Here is a 15,979-nt window from a genome sequence, read left to right on the forward strand (position 1 = left end):
AATGCTTTTTCCTGTACTATGCACAGCATGCTTATGTACGCACGCATCTAGCAAAGTGTGCCTTATCTGACCTCGTCACGGACTATTTTCCTAGCGTCTTGCCCGTTTAAAAGAATATCCAGCTATCAAAAACTCTTTTACATGTTATGAGCTGCCAGAACCATCACAAAAATACGGGGATAGAGAACGGCTTTCCGTTACTTACTGCAGATTTGTCTGTCACAAGCGCATTCCAAATGCTGGTCATAGCCTGCCGGATCCCTAGATTGGGGTCAAACTGGTAGCGATAGAGACGAGGAAGAAGCTGGGGGAGAAAAGGGGCGAGCTGTTCCCCAGCTTTGGTTGCGATCACATTAAAACCGAAAGCAGCTCCCTGAGAAAACAAAAAAGTACGGTTAAAGGCAATAACTTAAAAACCTCCATCTTAATAATACTAATGCTACGACCAATTGTAATTTTTATGTTGCTCCCCGCCCATCTGGTTACATTGCCCCAGCCACTCTGGGCAGCTTCCAACAGAATATTAAAAACACAATAAAACATCAAACATTAAAAACTTCCCTAAACAGGGCTGCCTTCTGATGTCTTCTAAAAGTCAGATAGTTGTTCATTTCCCTGACATCTGAAGGGAGGGCATTCCACAGGGCGGGCGCCACCACCGAGAAGGCCCTCTGCCTGGTTCCCTGTAGCTTCACTTCTCGCAGTGAGGGAACCGCTAGAAGGCCCTCAGAGCTGGACCTCAGTGTCCAGGCTGAACAATGGGGGTGGAGATGCTCCTTCAGGTATACTGGGCCGAGGCCAGTATTAAATAGTATTTACTTTATGTTTCATTTTTAATTTTCTTTAATCTGATGAATTACTGAAAATATTTATATAAAGTTAACATCTTACATTAAAAACCTGACAGTACCGAACAATCGAAGGCTTTTCACCAAAGCCAGACTAAACGTCTTTCCTTCTGCAGTGTTGGATGGCAGGTTGAGAGGAGTTCCCTACCAGGACAGACTTTGCTCATGTGCTTGATTCCATAAAACATATTTTGTTGCACTGTGCAAAATATGAGCAAGCCAGGGCTGAACTGATATTACCCTTGCTGGTACCTTTCCCAGGAAAATCAGAGGCTCACTATGTCAGGTTCCTATTGGAAGACCGGACAAATGCTAGAACATTAGCAGCGGCAAAGTTTTTATCAGTGGTTGCAAGAACCAATGATCCCTATATTCTGAACAAAATGCTTGTTTAACCTGGCGGTAGGCTGTATGGTAGGTCCGTATAGTTAAAGCCATGGTTTTCCCAGTAGTGATGTATGGAAGCAAGAGCTGGACCATAAAGAAGGCTGATCGCCGAAGAATTGATGCTTTTGAATTATGGTGCTGGAGGAGACTCTTGAGAGTCCCATGGACTGCAAGAAGATCAAACCTATCCATTCTGAAAGAAATCAGCCCTGAGTGCTCACTGGAAGGACAGATCGTGAAGCTGAGGCTCCAATACTTTGGCCACCTCATGAGAAGAGAAGACTCCCTGGAAAAGACCCTGATGTTGGGAAAGATGGAGGGCACAAGGAGAAGGGGACGACAGAGGACGAGATGGTTGGACAGTATTCTCGAAGCTACCAGCATGAGTTTGACCAAGCTGCGGGAGGCAGTGGAAGACAGGAGTGCCTGGCGTGCTCTGGTCCATGGGGTCACGAAGAGTCGGACATGACTAAACAACAACGCTAGCCACAATGGCTATGTTGTACCTCCACTGTCAGAAGCAGTATGCCTCTGAATACCAATTACTGGAAATCACAAATGGGTGCAATGCTGCTGAGCCCTTGTCCTGCTTTTGAGCTTCCCATAGGCACCTGGTTGGCTGCTGAGAACCAGATTCTGGGCTAGAAGAGCCACTACTCTCACCCAGCAAAAAGTCTTCTTATGTTCTTATCCCTTCTATTTTTTTTAAGATTCTGCAATGCTGGGTTTCAGGTCACAGTTCAAAAAAGCGGAACAACTTCCTACAGCATGACCCGGAATGTGCACCTTATTACAGGCTTTTGTTTCGTCCCGTTCCACCGTTCACACTTTTAGTAGCCTTAAATGCAATTACCTTCCGAGAGTTCCACATTGCATGGTGATTGGCCAAATTCATGAACTTGTACACCAAGTCCGGCTGGTTGAGGTCGCTAGCGAGCGAACAAAGCTCCTGGTAAGTAGAAAGACCCTGGCTTGGGAAAACAGGAATGAAAAATTAATGCCGCTTTAAAAAAAAACAAAACCCCAAAACCCCTTCACTTGGAAAAATTACAAGGAAATGGGACTTTGATGTTGTTGAAATCGCATCCTGGGCGTCGATTTAAATAACAGCTATTGGACAGTAGAATACTTTTTCAAAACTCTTAAATGGGAAAACTTCCCGATAAAACTGAATGAGGAAACCAACACCTTCAGATTTAGTGTATTCATCGTTCTAGAGCAGGAGTCAGCAAACTTTTTCAGCAGGGGGCCGGTCCACTGCCCCTCAGACCTTGTGGGGGCCCGGACTATATATTGGAGGGGGGGAATGAACGAATTCCTATGCCCCACAAATAACCCAGAGATGCTTGTTAAATAAAAGGACACATTCTACTCATGTAAAAACATGCTGATTCCCGGACCATCCGTGGGCTGGATTTAGAAGGCCCCTGGGCCTTCGTTGGCCTACCCATGTTCTAGAGAAAGAAGCGGGGGGGACGGGGGACACACCCAAAGAAGCCTTTTTCAGAGTCCAAACATTGCAATTAGTCAATGAGCTTACCCATCTGGAGTCTTGCCGAGGCCTGATCCCTGGAACATCACTGTCTCCCCAGTCACTTCATGCCTGGCTCTGGAAAAAAAGTATGCTTTTATAGTAAAAACAAAACAAAAAACAAACCCTAAAAGATTAAAGAACTATTCAAGTGTTTGAAATCCATCACGTGATGACGAAGCAAATAGGAGTGAGCACATCTGCTCTTCCGCTCCCATTCCCATCGCTCTCCATAAAGTGGGGGGGGGGTCACTTTGGCAGTGGGGTGCAGGTCTACTCAACACGTGATTCAGAACCTGGTTTTCCAAGGTTCCAAATTCCACAGGAAGCTTGCAGGGTTAAAAACCTCCTGCTTCAGAAGTTATTCTTCCTACTTGTGGAGGATGATGTGCGATAGCAAGGGCAGGGACTGTGTAGCCAGCCATGAACACCCCCCGTTATGTTAGCTGCTTAGAAAACCTGAACAGGGCTACGGACTACATAGGACTCTTGGTACCAGCAAAATAGTACCAGCTCTGAGCATACAAAAGAACCTTCCGGTTAGGTCGGCTAGCTCCAAAAAATCCATCATCTTCATCTACCATTCTTCTATCGTTAGTAATTCTTGGGTTTTCCACTTTTTAGCTAACAAAATACGAGCCCCTGGGAAGGCAGACTTCAGAAGAGGTACTGGACCTCTTCTGAAGGCGGGCGGGGGGGCAAAAGTCTTTGCTCCCCCCCCTGCCTTCAAAAGCCCTCTGGGACAGGCAGGCAGGGGGGAGCAAAGACTTTCGCCCCCTGCCCGCCTTCAGAAGGTGTTCCCGCCCCACCGCCTGGCTTCGGGGGAGCCTTCCGAAGCCCGGCGGCGGCGGGAGGAGGTGTCCCCGCCCCGCCGCCAGGCTTCGGAGGAGGTCCGAGGACAGTGGGGAAGACGCGCTGCGCTTCCCCGCTGTCCCTGAGATTTCCCTATGGGCTGTCGTCTTGCGAAGCAAGCCCATAGGGAAATTCGTTTTGCGAAGCGCCTCCAAAACAGAAAACCCTTTCGTCTAGCGGGTTTTCCGTCTTGCGAGGCGTTCGTCTTGCGGGGTACCACTGTATTGTGTTGTTTTTATGTTAGCTGCTCTGAGCCCAGCCTCGGCTGGGGAGGGCGGGATACAAATTATTATTGTTGTTGTTGTTGTTGTTGTTGTTATTCTGCCCCACCTGATTGGCAGTATTTTAGTTATTCTGATAAGACTTGGGTCTGCAGCATGCACATTGAATACACCAACTTGTACAAATGTTATAAATGAGCTCATAATCACGCCACTGCCAGGATAGAGGGAGCTACAAGGTCATTCAGTCCTGACCTCTACACCCAGACCAGAATTTTCACCTTTAGGATTGGGCCACCGTGCAAAAAGGTTTTACACCAAGGAAGCCCACATTCAATCCAAATTGCAGTCTCTATTAAGCATGTGGTGGATAACCAGCATGTCCCAAACATACCTGGGGATTTAAGTGAAATATTTCACACTTGTGATTCACAAATGGTGCCCCCCCCCCCTTTAGCAAATACAGCAAATGTAGGCAAAGGGGCTTCAGGTCTTCCTTTCAAAGACACCAGCTAGCACCCTATCTGTGGCTGGTATTCAACCATGTTTTACTCAGTGTAATCCTTTTGAAATTAATGGACCTAACTTAATCAAGTTACTTAATTTCAATGGGTCTTACTCTAAGTAAAACTTACTGGAATACCACTCTTTTTATTTAAGTCCCTTATTTTCAAAGCTTTGTCTCTTAAACCACACTCTCCTCTTCTCTGACACGGATTCCACACACAACGAGGTGCAAACAAGTACCTTCTCCCAGTCATAAGAGTTTCCACAAGAGTAGTAACCAGCTCCTGCTGGTCTTGCTCACTCCCAAGCTCATACACCAAACCGAGGCCTTTGGAAGCAACATCTTGACTGAGTTCTTCAAGAAACAGAAAACAAAATCGTATGAATAGGGAATAAGAATTAGAGCTCTAGCAAAATGATGATGACATTAAGATATGCTTCACACTGATAAAAAGTACAGAAGCTCTGCAAACGAGCTGTTTGAAACACCACCACAACCTTGAACTAGCTATCATCGTGATCCAGAAAATCAGGCTGGACAGTCTGAAGTCCTACAAGTTATGGGGAGTCCTCTCTCATGCATAGGAATGTTGCCTTGATGCATGACAATTCCCCACAGTGCTTCTGGCACATTATAGAAGATCGCAGGAAAAAGCCTTTGCACACTTCGGTTGCAATTCCAGAATGCCATAGTGCATTCTGGAGGAGAAGGGCATGCACGGTGTAAGGCTTTGGGGATAACTACAGTCATACCTTGGAAGTCAAGCGGAATCCGTTCTGGAAGTCCGTTCGACTTCCCAAATGTTTAGAAACCAAATCGCTGCTTCTGATTGGCTGCAGGAAGCTCCTGCAGCCAATCAGAAGCCGCGGAAACCGCAGCGGAAATTAGGCTTCCAAAGAACGTTCACAAACCGGAACTTCCGGGTTTGTGGCATTCGGGAGCCAAAACGTCCGAGTACCAAGGCGTTCGGGATCCAAGGTACGACTCTATTGGAGAGGACAGTGCCTTAGGATCTAGAGAAAAGCAGGGGGAATGGGAACATTGCATGTCCTGTGGCTGCCTGCTTAGCTAGGTACAATAGTAGTAAAAACTTTGAAAGCGTTGTTTACTGTGCAGAAACTTCTCTCCCAGCCCATCGTTCTGGTCATGGTGGTCTGTTTTACAATATGCTTTACATATTGATCCAACAAAGAGTATCACTTTTAGAGTCTCTGCTTTACACACTGATCCATCAGAAAGTATCACTTTATCTATCTCACAGCACTAATTTTCTGAAACCAGCATGTCAGTAGCAGTCTATATTTTTAATTTCCACTCTCTGTTCGTATTCAGTAGTTGCTTTACTTCCCTGCATTGCTGAACGATAAACTTTACTGTTACATGGCACTGAAACAAATATACAGGGCTGCATTTAAGAATAATAGTTTGGATAATGCTCTTCTACTTGTATCAATACTTGTAGCAAAAATAGTAATAAACAAAAATTAGGTTATAATCTGAATTCCAAGAAGGCTATGCTTAAAAAAAAGCGCCCAATTTCGATAGTCCAGTTTATTTTTTGAACTTGTTCTTAAAAGTGCAAAGCCAGCAAAAAGATAAAATGAATGCAACTCTATTCAGTAACAACTCCTATTGAGTTCAATGGAAGATACTCCCAGGTAAACTGTATGCAATTGCTGTTTAACTTGCATTGCGTCAGCTTTTTCCTTCATCGACAATGCCTGATGATGGTTTCCATTTCTAATGGAGAACAGCAGGTTTTTAATCAAGAGGCAAGACTGTGTAAGAACTGGTAGGGCCTCCCCACAGAGTCCTATCTGGAGCCCTCACTGCTATAATTCAGTAAGATTCCCCCCCCCCCCCGGGTTTTAAGAAGCACTATTGTTTGCCTTATTGTTACTGGTTCCTTGCAGCTGCAAGTTTTGCCTGCTGTTGCTGGAGGATGGATGCTCAATAACCATCTCTTCCTGCCTTTGTGAACCCAACAAAACAAAACAAAACGGAGGTAGGGAGATGGCAAAGCACTCCTATCAAACAAACAAAAATCAGGCAAAACCACAGCCAGCCCACTGCTGCCCAAGGCAAGGCAAGGCAAGAAAACAAGACAAAACAAAACAAAACAGTAAGAGAGCCTTGACAGCGCCAAGGAGAATGTCAGTGTCTGTTGGCCCTGGGCTGATATGGGCACCATGTTTGGGACCCTAATGTTAGTCTGTATGATTCATTTTATAGGGTTTCTAAAACTGCAATGTTATTTTTTTCTTACTACTTTGTTAGCCACCCTGGTGTCACGCTGGAGATGTGCAAAACAAACCATGTAAAGAGGAAAGCAAGTAGAATTCTACTTACCGTCACTGTCAGATAGAGTAGTCACAAATGCAGTTTGGATTTCTTTGAGGTGAGACTGCAAAAGAAGAGGGGGGGAAGGCAGCTTGTTTCTCACATTCTGAGACTCTTCCTACTAGAGTGTCTGAAAAAGTCTCCCATTAAAATAAAGAAGAATAAAACCCTTGCCCAATAACCCATCTGCACATTGAGGCGGGGGGAGGACTAGATCACAGGGCAGGAAATTCCAAGGCTGCGTATGAACTCGGTGCAGCCTGGTTTGCAGGAAGCAAAGGTTCATTCCCTATGTTAACGTGTTGCCTTCTAGGAAAGAAACATCTGAGCCTACGCAGTTGCCCTGCAACATGGTTTGGGTTACCATGACATGCAAACCAGGCCAATGAGAAAAGAGAGCACACAAGATTGACAAAACCAAACAGAGAAAAGAAAGAAAGAAAGAAAGAAAGAAAGAAAGAAAGAAAGAAAGAAAGAAAGAAAGAAAGGAAGGAAGGAAGGAAGGAAGACAGGGGAAATTTGCTTTGTCTTCATACCTTAATTTCTTTGTGGGTGCTGAGCTTCTTCACCAGTGATAAAAGCCAGATGCAGGATGCTTGTCTTATGTGAGGGTTGGGGCTGACAATGTGCTTATTCAAAATGACATCCAAGACCCAGGGAACCACATCGTTAACTTTCACATCTATTTTAATTAAACAAACAGAGAAGGGGAGAGAATTTATTCCAAACAAAAGAATTTGGAAAAAAACAAACTGGTCCATTGGTTAGCACTTAATGTTTTCAAATTAGAAGTTCAGCATTTTGGCCCTTTTTGGACTTTTGTCCAAGTTCAGGTAACCTCCTGTAGGCTCGTGCTTAGAAAAATCTGCAACATACCCTATATACGGTTAGAGTGGGATATAAATCACGACTTTGGTGCGTCAGTGTTCTTGGCTTAAGGACTCGCCGAGGTACATTCAGCATCAAGCGAGAATTCAAAAGGACCAAACTCAGAATAAAATGCAGAGACAAAAAGGTTTGACGCAAATTTGGAAAACCAGGTATGTTTAACTGCAGGTGCTTTTCTCCTCTCAATTATGAACTGAAGATATTACAGTGGTACCTTGGGTTACAGACGCTTCAGGTTACGCGGTGTTGGGTTGCGCACCGTGCTGAACCCGGAAGTACCAGATTGGGTGACTTCCAGGTTTCAGAGCTTGCGCATGTGCAGAAGCACCTAATTATGACCCACATGTGCGCAGACGCAGCGCTGCGGGTTGCGAACGTGCCTTCCGCATGGATCACATTTGCAACCCGAGGTTCCACTGTACATCCTATTACAAGGCTATGGGGCTGGAGAAAGGCTTAATCCCAGGTGGCTATTAAGCATTTGAGTATGAAGCCAGCATCTGAAGGGAAGGGGGAGAGAAACTGAATAGAAGAGATTAGTTTCCACTGATACTGGTCTGGCATTGAACTGATGAAAAGGGGGACAAAGGATTGCATACACAAGTAGTCATTTATCCCCAAACCTACCAGCTGGAGGAGTATATTCTTCTTCAGCTACCATCCACGCATCCCGGGCAGCTACAGAGCTAGTTCCTATAGCAGCACTGGTAATAGCTTCACCAACAGTAAACTGCAGTTCAATTTGCTTGGCCTGAGAAACACACACACACAAAACAGGAATTACATTTCAACTTGCTCAGTTCTCCATTGGCAACATGAATGTTCTGACTATTCTAGAGAGCAAAAGGAGGCGTGCCTTTTTTGCTGAACTGCTCTGAAGGATCTGCCAACTCATTCCTGTGTTCGGGTGCTGACACTCTAACTTCTAAGTGACTGAAAATGTCACAAAACATGCCACTCAAAGGGCGAGGCAGAACAAGGTGGAGCACGCTTATATAAGGTGCAGGAGCCGGGAACCATGTGAAATGGTCGTCGACTCCCATCAGATGTCAAGGAAACAAACAACTATCTGACTTTTAGAAGACATCTGAAGGCAACCCTGTTTAGGGAATGTTTGATGTTTTAACTTGCTTTTAATATTTTGTTTTATTATTATTATTCAAAATCTACAAATACAAAAGCAAGCCTGCTACACCAACTTATCTAAAAAAAGGAATAAAATTTAAGATGCTAAAGCATACCCCTTTGAAAGTGTGACACAAATAACTAAATACCAATTTTAACCCTTCATATTTAATGTATAGCATTAGAGCATTACCTCTACAGAATCCATCAACCCTTGTAAGAGTAGCTTCTGGTGGGGGAAGTTTCCATCCCCTACTGGAAAGTAACCCAGCGTTTGTATAGCTCGTTCCTTCATCTAAAAGAAATTAAAGGAATTTTATAAAAACACCTGTCCATGTATATAGGTGGGAAGACAAAACTCCTAACCTCAGAAGTACATCAAGCTAGCTGAATGATCACAAATGCTGCACAAAACATTGAGTCCTGTGCAAATACTGTAAGATGCATGAAAAGCCAACAGAAATGTGTGTTTGCCATGAGTGGTACAATTTGCCTACCCAAAAGATTATTCTAAATCCATGCTCAACTGATTTGCTCTCAATAAAAATAACAACATAACCCCCCCCCCCCACTTTTTCTTTGGACAATAAGTTTTATAAAAATCAGTCTTTTATCCATAAGAAGATGGGCTTTATTTTTCTGCCTCAAATGAGTAAACCTATAAACACACATGCATAAAGAAACAATGAACCGTTGCAAAACATTACCTTATTAGTTTCCTTGCCTGAGGGAATTCTGGCTAGCAAACTTTCAACCAGATGAAGCTTTGTAAATCCAGTCCCTTCATTCGGGATGGGCAGAGGCGCATTCCTGCCTATTTCCCCCAGTGCTGTACAAGCAGCTACTGCCAAGAGGGGTGAGGTACTATCCAGAAAAGAACCTAAAATAAAAACAAACAGGACTGAATTTCTCCTTTAAAAAGACGATAATTCAAAAATTTAAGGAGGCCTAAAAGACAGTAAGACTTCCAGTCTTCTCCAATAGGTATCATCAAGAACGAAGTCAAAATATTCGCCTGGTACTGGCACCCCCAAACTCGGCCCTCCAGATGTTTTGGGACTACAACTCCCATCATCCCTAGCTAACAGGGCCAGTGGTCAGGGATGATGGGAACTGTAGTCCCAAAACTTCTGGAGGGCAGAGTTTGGGGGTGCCTGGTCTGGAATCACAGAACTGTAGAGCTGGAAGGAACTACAAGGGTCATCTAGCCCAACCCCCTGCAATGCAGGAATCACAACTAAAGAATCTACGGCCGACGGCCATCCAACCTCTGCTTTAAAACCTCTAATGAAACGAAAGTCAGCATGTTCCGAGGGAGTCGGCTCCACCGTCAAACAACTCTTACTATCAGAAAGTTCTTCCTCATGTTTAGTCAGAATCTCCAAAACTGAAGTAACAGCGTATGAATAAAAAGAATATTACATCTACAGTGCTTGAGTCGCTTTTTTATCTAGTATCTCAGATCACAGAAGGATAATTTCTGTATTCATGGGACCACTCCATTTATATTTTAAGGGTACAGGCCTTCCCCCCACTTACGTGGGGGTTACATTCTGGGCCCCCACACGCATAAGTGAAATTGCATAAAGTGGGGAGCACCAATTAGTTCACCATTGTAGCCACAGATAATGAGCACCATCATAGTCTAACGTCTAGAAAAATAATGATACATTTCTCATTTCTAGAATTCTTCCAACTGGATTTTTTTATGTGGATATCTTGGTTGCAACTGGAGAAACCTTGGTTATAGTTTGCACCTCACGCTAATCCAAACCATAGCTTAGCATGAATGCACAGGGACGTGGGTTCTGGGAGAGAAGATCTACAGTCTCTTTGCTCCTCCTCAGTTTTGCTGCTGTGCTCTACTGAGCTAAACCATAGTTTGGCTTTGTGTCCTGTCCAAACCCAGGCTTGTGGTTTAGCTCATGAGCCATAAACCATAGGACATATAAAGCTCATGGTTAGCCTAGAGAAAGCTAAATGACAAGCCCAAATTCAGATGACATATTAAGCCAAACTATGGCTTAGTTCGGGACACAGGTGGCGCTGTGGGTTAAACCACAGAGCCTAGGACTTGCCAATCAGAAGGTCGGCGGTTCGAATCCCCGCGACGGGGTGAACTCCCGTTGCACGGTCCCTGCTCCTGCCAACCTAGCAGTTCAAAAGCACGTCAAAGTGCAAGTAGATAAATAGCTACCACTCCGGCGGGAAGGTAAATGGCATTTCCATGGGCTGCTCTGGTTCACCAGAAGCAGCTTAGTCATGATGGCCACATGACCTGGAAGCTGTACGCCGGCTCCCTCGGCCAATAAAGCAAGATGAGCGCCGCAACCCCAGAGTCGTTCATGACTGGACCTAATGGTCAGGGATCCCTTTACCTTTAATGGCTTAGTTCAGGGCAGCAGCAGAATAACTGGGGAAAGATGAAGCTCCAGCAAGTTCATACCACTGTATGGTTTAGTGCAATGTGCAAACCAGGCAAACACAAAACATAATCTCATGGTATGAATTGATGCCAAAGCAACAAACAAAACATAGTGCCCATTCCTAAGTAGTGGGTTTAAGATTACTAGTGTGTAATGAGAGCTTTGTAGTAAAGCCCCCTGTTTGTCCGCACAGTGTAGATTAGAGAAATGGAACCAAATGAGTCAAGAATACATGCAAAGTACAAAAGGCATAAACTGACCGATCGTTTCTGTCGTTGACTTTATCAACTGGTCTTGTTCTGGGGCAACGATGGTATTTGGATCTTCCAAGTCATGCAGTTCCACCATCCTCATTTTTCTCTTTGACAAATACCGTCCAACTGTAAATCCCAGAGCCAACAAAGATCCATGTTGCATTTCCAGATTCTGCAGATAAAAAGCAACAATCTTACTAAAGCAGATGCAAATCACTAAAGGATATATACCAGGGCATCATAAGCTCTCCATACAAATAAAAGCAGTGATGTGACTTTCTATTGGTTATCTAACTCCTCTAAAACAGCAGCCTCCATTAATTCTACAACACTTAAAACCCTTTAATAAATATTATCTGTTACAAACACAGAATTGTAAGGATATTTTTAAATATCTGGCATACAATTAAATTAAATTCAAGTTAGTGACATGATGCATTCTGTTTTTTCAAATCATAACTTGCATAACAAAATGATTCCCCCCCCCCAATTTGTTTGCCTATTTTAATTATAGACAAATCACTGCTTTCCAAAATATTGGTTAGTTCAACTTCTTTAGATTAAAAGAAAATCATCTGGGGCCTACAGTACCTTTACTAATTGTCACAGTCATTAATAAAAGTTAACACAGAATAACAGACAAGGAGGACTAAGCTTACATGATTGTCTTTTGCTGCTTTTATCAGGTGCTGAACTGATGTTTTAAATTCATTTTCTGACACTGTCGACAATACTACTGAATAAAACAGAGCAGCCAGCTCCCGCATCTCTTCCTTATTGGTATTCATAAGGCTCTGAAAAGAGAAGGAAAGATACATATACAATTTAACCATGTTACAGTACATATAAAAATTCCACTAGAATTTCAACAATGAAAACAATGATCCAATTGACCTAAAAGGTTTGATTTAGGACACTTCTTAGGACAATATGTACCACATAGTGACTAGTTACAGGGAACCAGGCAGAGGGCCTTCTCGGTAGTGGCGCCTGCCCTGTGGAATGCTCTTCCATCAGATGTCAAGGAAATAAACTACCATCTGACTTTTAGAAGACATCTGAAGGCAGCCTTGTTTAGGGAAGTTTTTAGTATCTGATGTTTTATTGTATTTTTTCTATTTTCTTGGAAGCTGCCCAGAGTGGCTGGGGAAACCCACCCAAGTGGGTGGGGTATAAATAAATAAATTATTATTATTACTCCGGAATGGCATTTTTTCCAGAGTTGTAACTGCAAAAGCACCCCCCCCCCAAAAAAAAAGCAGAATTGAAGAACTGTGCACCAACATTACTTCTGAGGGAATTTGGCCAAACCTACAAAGTTGTTCCAATACCATACCTGTGTGCAATTCAGGTAGATGAAATACCAAGTTCAAGGAGACTAAAGACAGCCTGGACAATATAAGTAATCAATACAGACCCAATCCCTGAGAAGCCATTCTATTCCTGTTTTAATTGCACTAGAACTGGACACTGTACCATTTTGCCTTTGAAAGTCATTTTTAAACGACTTCTTTAAAGAGAAATTGTCACAATCCCCTTTTGTATTTCATCCTTACTTTGTTTGGAACATTAATATTATCATATTTTCAAGGGCAATGCCATACCAATTTCCCAATGGCAGACCTTTAAAATGAATCCCTAAGTGATTTACATAGACGCCTCGCCATAAACAGATACCGGGCTAGCACGGGTGTGACACAGGTTGCATGTTAACCATCGTCAACAAATCCGGGCCCCAAGCTTGGAAAACATAGCTTCCATCTTTTGGGAGTCATGCAAAAGAGTCTGTCTAACTGGAGCAAAATGCATCATTTCCTGAAAAAAAATAATGCACAATTTTCGTAGTATTTTAACATACCTTTATCCAATCCATTTTGTCTACAAATCTTGCGGCTAGTTTTTCAGGATAGACAGAAACAACCTCCAACAGGCAGTACATCACTGGCAAACCTACGTAGTATTATAAAAACAAAAATAGAGAAGTGGCAAGTTGACATATTATTTAAAGTCAGTACAAATACACAGCAGCTTTTGGTATGCTCTCTCCTTTGCTGCCTACAAAGTAAACATGCCAAGAACATTGCAAACAAATATATAAAGCAACACCAAGGCTGATTTTCTTTTACAGGTATACTTTGCATGTCAAAACATTTGGCAGAAATAAGAATACCGTTTAACACTGAAGCTCCTATCAAAGAAAATTGCCATCACATTTGAAAACTTGTTAGGAACTGCTTAAAAAATAAATAAATCTAGGATACTTAGAATACTAAATTAAAAGTCAATTAGCCTGCAATCCTAACCCCACTGATCTGGGTTTAAGACCCAATGAAGTCAAGAGGATTGGTGGCACTGGGACGCGGGTGGCGCTATGGTCTAAACCACTGAGCCTCTTGGGCTTGCCGATCAGAAGGTCGGCAGTTTGATTCCCCACGACGGGGTGAGCTCCCGTTGCTCAGTCCCAGCTCCTGCCAACCTAGCAGTTCGAAAGCACGCCAAAAGTGCAAGTAGATAAATAGGTACCGCTCCGGCGGGAAGGTAAATGGCGTTTCTGTGCACTGCTCTGGTTTTGGTGTTCCGCTGCACCAGAAGCGGCTTAGTCATGCTGGCCACATGACCCACAAAAACTGTCTGCAGACAAATGCCGGCTCCCTCGGCCTGTAAAGCAAGATGAGTGCCACAAACCCAGAGTTGTTCCTTTACTTTTACCTTTAGATATGGTTAGGACTGTGTTGCTGGTCCCCTAAAAGCATTGAGAACTCAAGCTGGCCAAATGTACCACATAATGACTAGCAGAAAGATGAGGTGTAGCATCTCGCATGCATAGCGCCAACAGGTGTTTCTAACATCAGGATGCTACAAGAACACCAGAGTCATTCTGCCCAAGAGCAACGCAATACCCATGGGCTGAAATTTCACATGCACTGCTGGCAAGTCACTTCTGATGCTCCTAAATGTTTCAGGCAGCTGAAGTGAAGCAAGAAGCTGAAACCAAGCCAAATGCGACCATTCATGACATGCACCTCACCCAAGTCCAAGCCAAAGAGAGTGAAATGCAACCCAGAGACTAGACAGGATCGCCAGCCTCTGGAGTCCAGAAAGCGATGCCACAAGGTGTCAATCTGAGATACACCTTGAGATACAACAGCTTATTCCAAAACAGCACAATAGCTGAAAACTGGAAAATGCTTATCGCCAAAGATGGTAATTTGGTAATGCATTAAAAAAATCATGAATTGTGGAGAAAAGGAAAAAACCAAAACAAATTGCATTTCCTTTTCCTCTCTTAAAAGAAAGACAGAAATCTGAATGCAACTCTCTCAAAACCGCATGGCAGTTTGGGAAGCCACGCCACCAAAGACTCACCCAAACAGAACCAGAAAGCAGGAAAGATGGAGGAGTGAGCGGCACAGCTGCCAAAATCCCGCGATACTGGAAGTGATGCCACTTCCGGTGTCGCTGTGATGAGAGGAAGTGATGTAAGATGGGGGTGGGGAAAGCCCAGGATTTAGGAGGAAATGGAAGACATGCCGAACAGTGGAATTACAAAAGGGTCACACTCTGCTTATGTGGGTGGAAAGGCAAGATTAGAAAAGAGTTGTTTTGTTTTTTAAAAAAGGCATCGTACACAAGACAACGCATAAAAAAAGAGTAATCACTCCTCCTTGTTCTTCTCTAGGAGTCAGACGTCTCCATGTTCTCCCCAGCCCTAACACCTAGCTTAAGGTGACACACCCAGAAGCCTTTTAAGACACACCGTGACCTGGATAGTTTAAAGCAAGGAAGGGGAATTAAACTTACGGAATTCCACAATATGTGATGATGGCCAGAAACATAAGATGCATTTTTGTAGGCAGGGCGGAAGAAGCAGAATCATGGAGAATGGGTATATTAATGAGTATTAGCCATGATACCTACATTGAACCTCCATGTACAACGGTGGTATACCTCTGAATACCAAACAGTGGAGACAGCCAACTGGGAAAGCCCACCGCTCTCATGCCCTGCTCATGAGTACCGCAGGCTGGCAATGGAAACAGAATGCCAGAGCACATGAGCATTGTCCTCCTGGTGGATCAAAACAATTCCTATGTTTTCAGGAAACAAATTTATTTGCTGCTGACCTAGTGACTGACAGCAGTCACTGCACTGACCTTTTCAGTGCTCATTCATTAAGACTTTTTAATGAATTTGGTAACAACACGGATTTATATAGGAGGGGGCCAATGGCAGGGGGTTTCAAACTACGTAAACAAAATGGCCTGAGGTCCAGCTCCGAGGGCCTTCTGGCGGTTCCCTCACTGCAAGAAGTGATGTTACAGGGAGCAAGGCAGAGGGCCTTCTTGGTAGTGGCGCCCGCCCTCTGGAACACCCTCCCATCAGATGTCAAGGAAATAAACAACTATACGACTTCTAGAAAATATCTGAAGGCAGGCCTATTTAGGGAAGTTTTTAATGTTTGATTCTATTTTTAATATTCTGTTGGGAGCTGCCCAGAATGGCTGGGGAAACCCAGTCAAATGGGCGGGGTATAAATACTATTATTATTATTATTATTAGATAGTTGTATTGTCTATATAAATTTGGTATAATTAGAGT

General features: G+C 43.6%; 1 protein-coding gene across 8 annotated transcripts in view; it reads right to left on the reverse strand.

Moving 5' to 3' along the window:
- Positions 1–15,979, reverse strand: part of ECPAS (Ecm29 proteasome adaptor and scaffold) — a 62,558-nt gene that overhangs the window by 20,774 nt on the left and 25,805 nt on the right. For 4 of the 8 annotated variants that reach the window (XM_083482202.1, XM_083482200.1, XM_083482201.1 and 1 more), the window contains exons 19-31: positions 14,747–14,839; positions 13,239–13,330; positions 12,040–12,174; positions 11,387–11,552; positions 9,408–9,580; positions 8,894–8,995; positions 8,203–8,326; positions 7,224–7,369; positions 6,697–6,751; positions 4,587–4,701; positions 2,776–2,844; positions 2,089–2,206; positions 206–373 (exon numbers count right to left, since the gene is read on the reverse strand). In XM_083482202.1, the coding sequence (XP_083338328.1) occupies positions 206–373; positions 2,089–2,206; positions 2,776–2,844; positions 4,587–4,701; positions 6,697–6,751; positions 7,224–7,369; positions 8,203–8,326; positions 8,894–8,995; positions 9,408–9,580; positions 11,387–11,552; positions 12,040–12,174; positions 13,239–13,330; positions 14,747–14,839 (1,556 nt within the window). The remainder of the gene's footprint in view (positions 1–205; positions 374–2,088; positions 2,207–2,775; positions 2,845–4,586; positions 4,702–6,696; positions 6,752–7,223; positions 7,370–8,202; positions 8,327–8,893; positions 8,996–9,407; positions 9,581–11,386; positions 11,553–12,039; positions 12,175–13,238; positions 13,331–14,746; positions 14,840–15,979) is intronic. The other 4 variants (XM_083482204.1, XM_083482203.1, XM_083482207.1 and 1 more) reach the window with 1 other exon arrangement.

Source organism: Podarcis liolepis, assembly GCF_965112155.1.
Source record: "Podarcis liolepis genome assembly, chromosome: 17".
Lineage (NCBI taxonomy): Eukaryota > Metazoa > Chordata > Lepidosauria > Squamata > Lacertidae > Podarcis > Podarcis liolepis.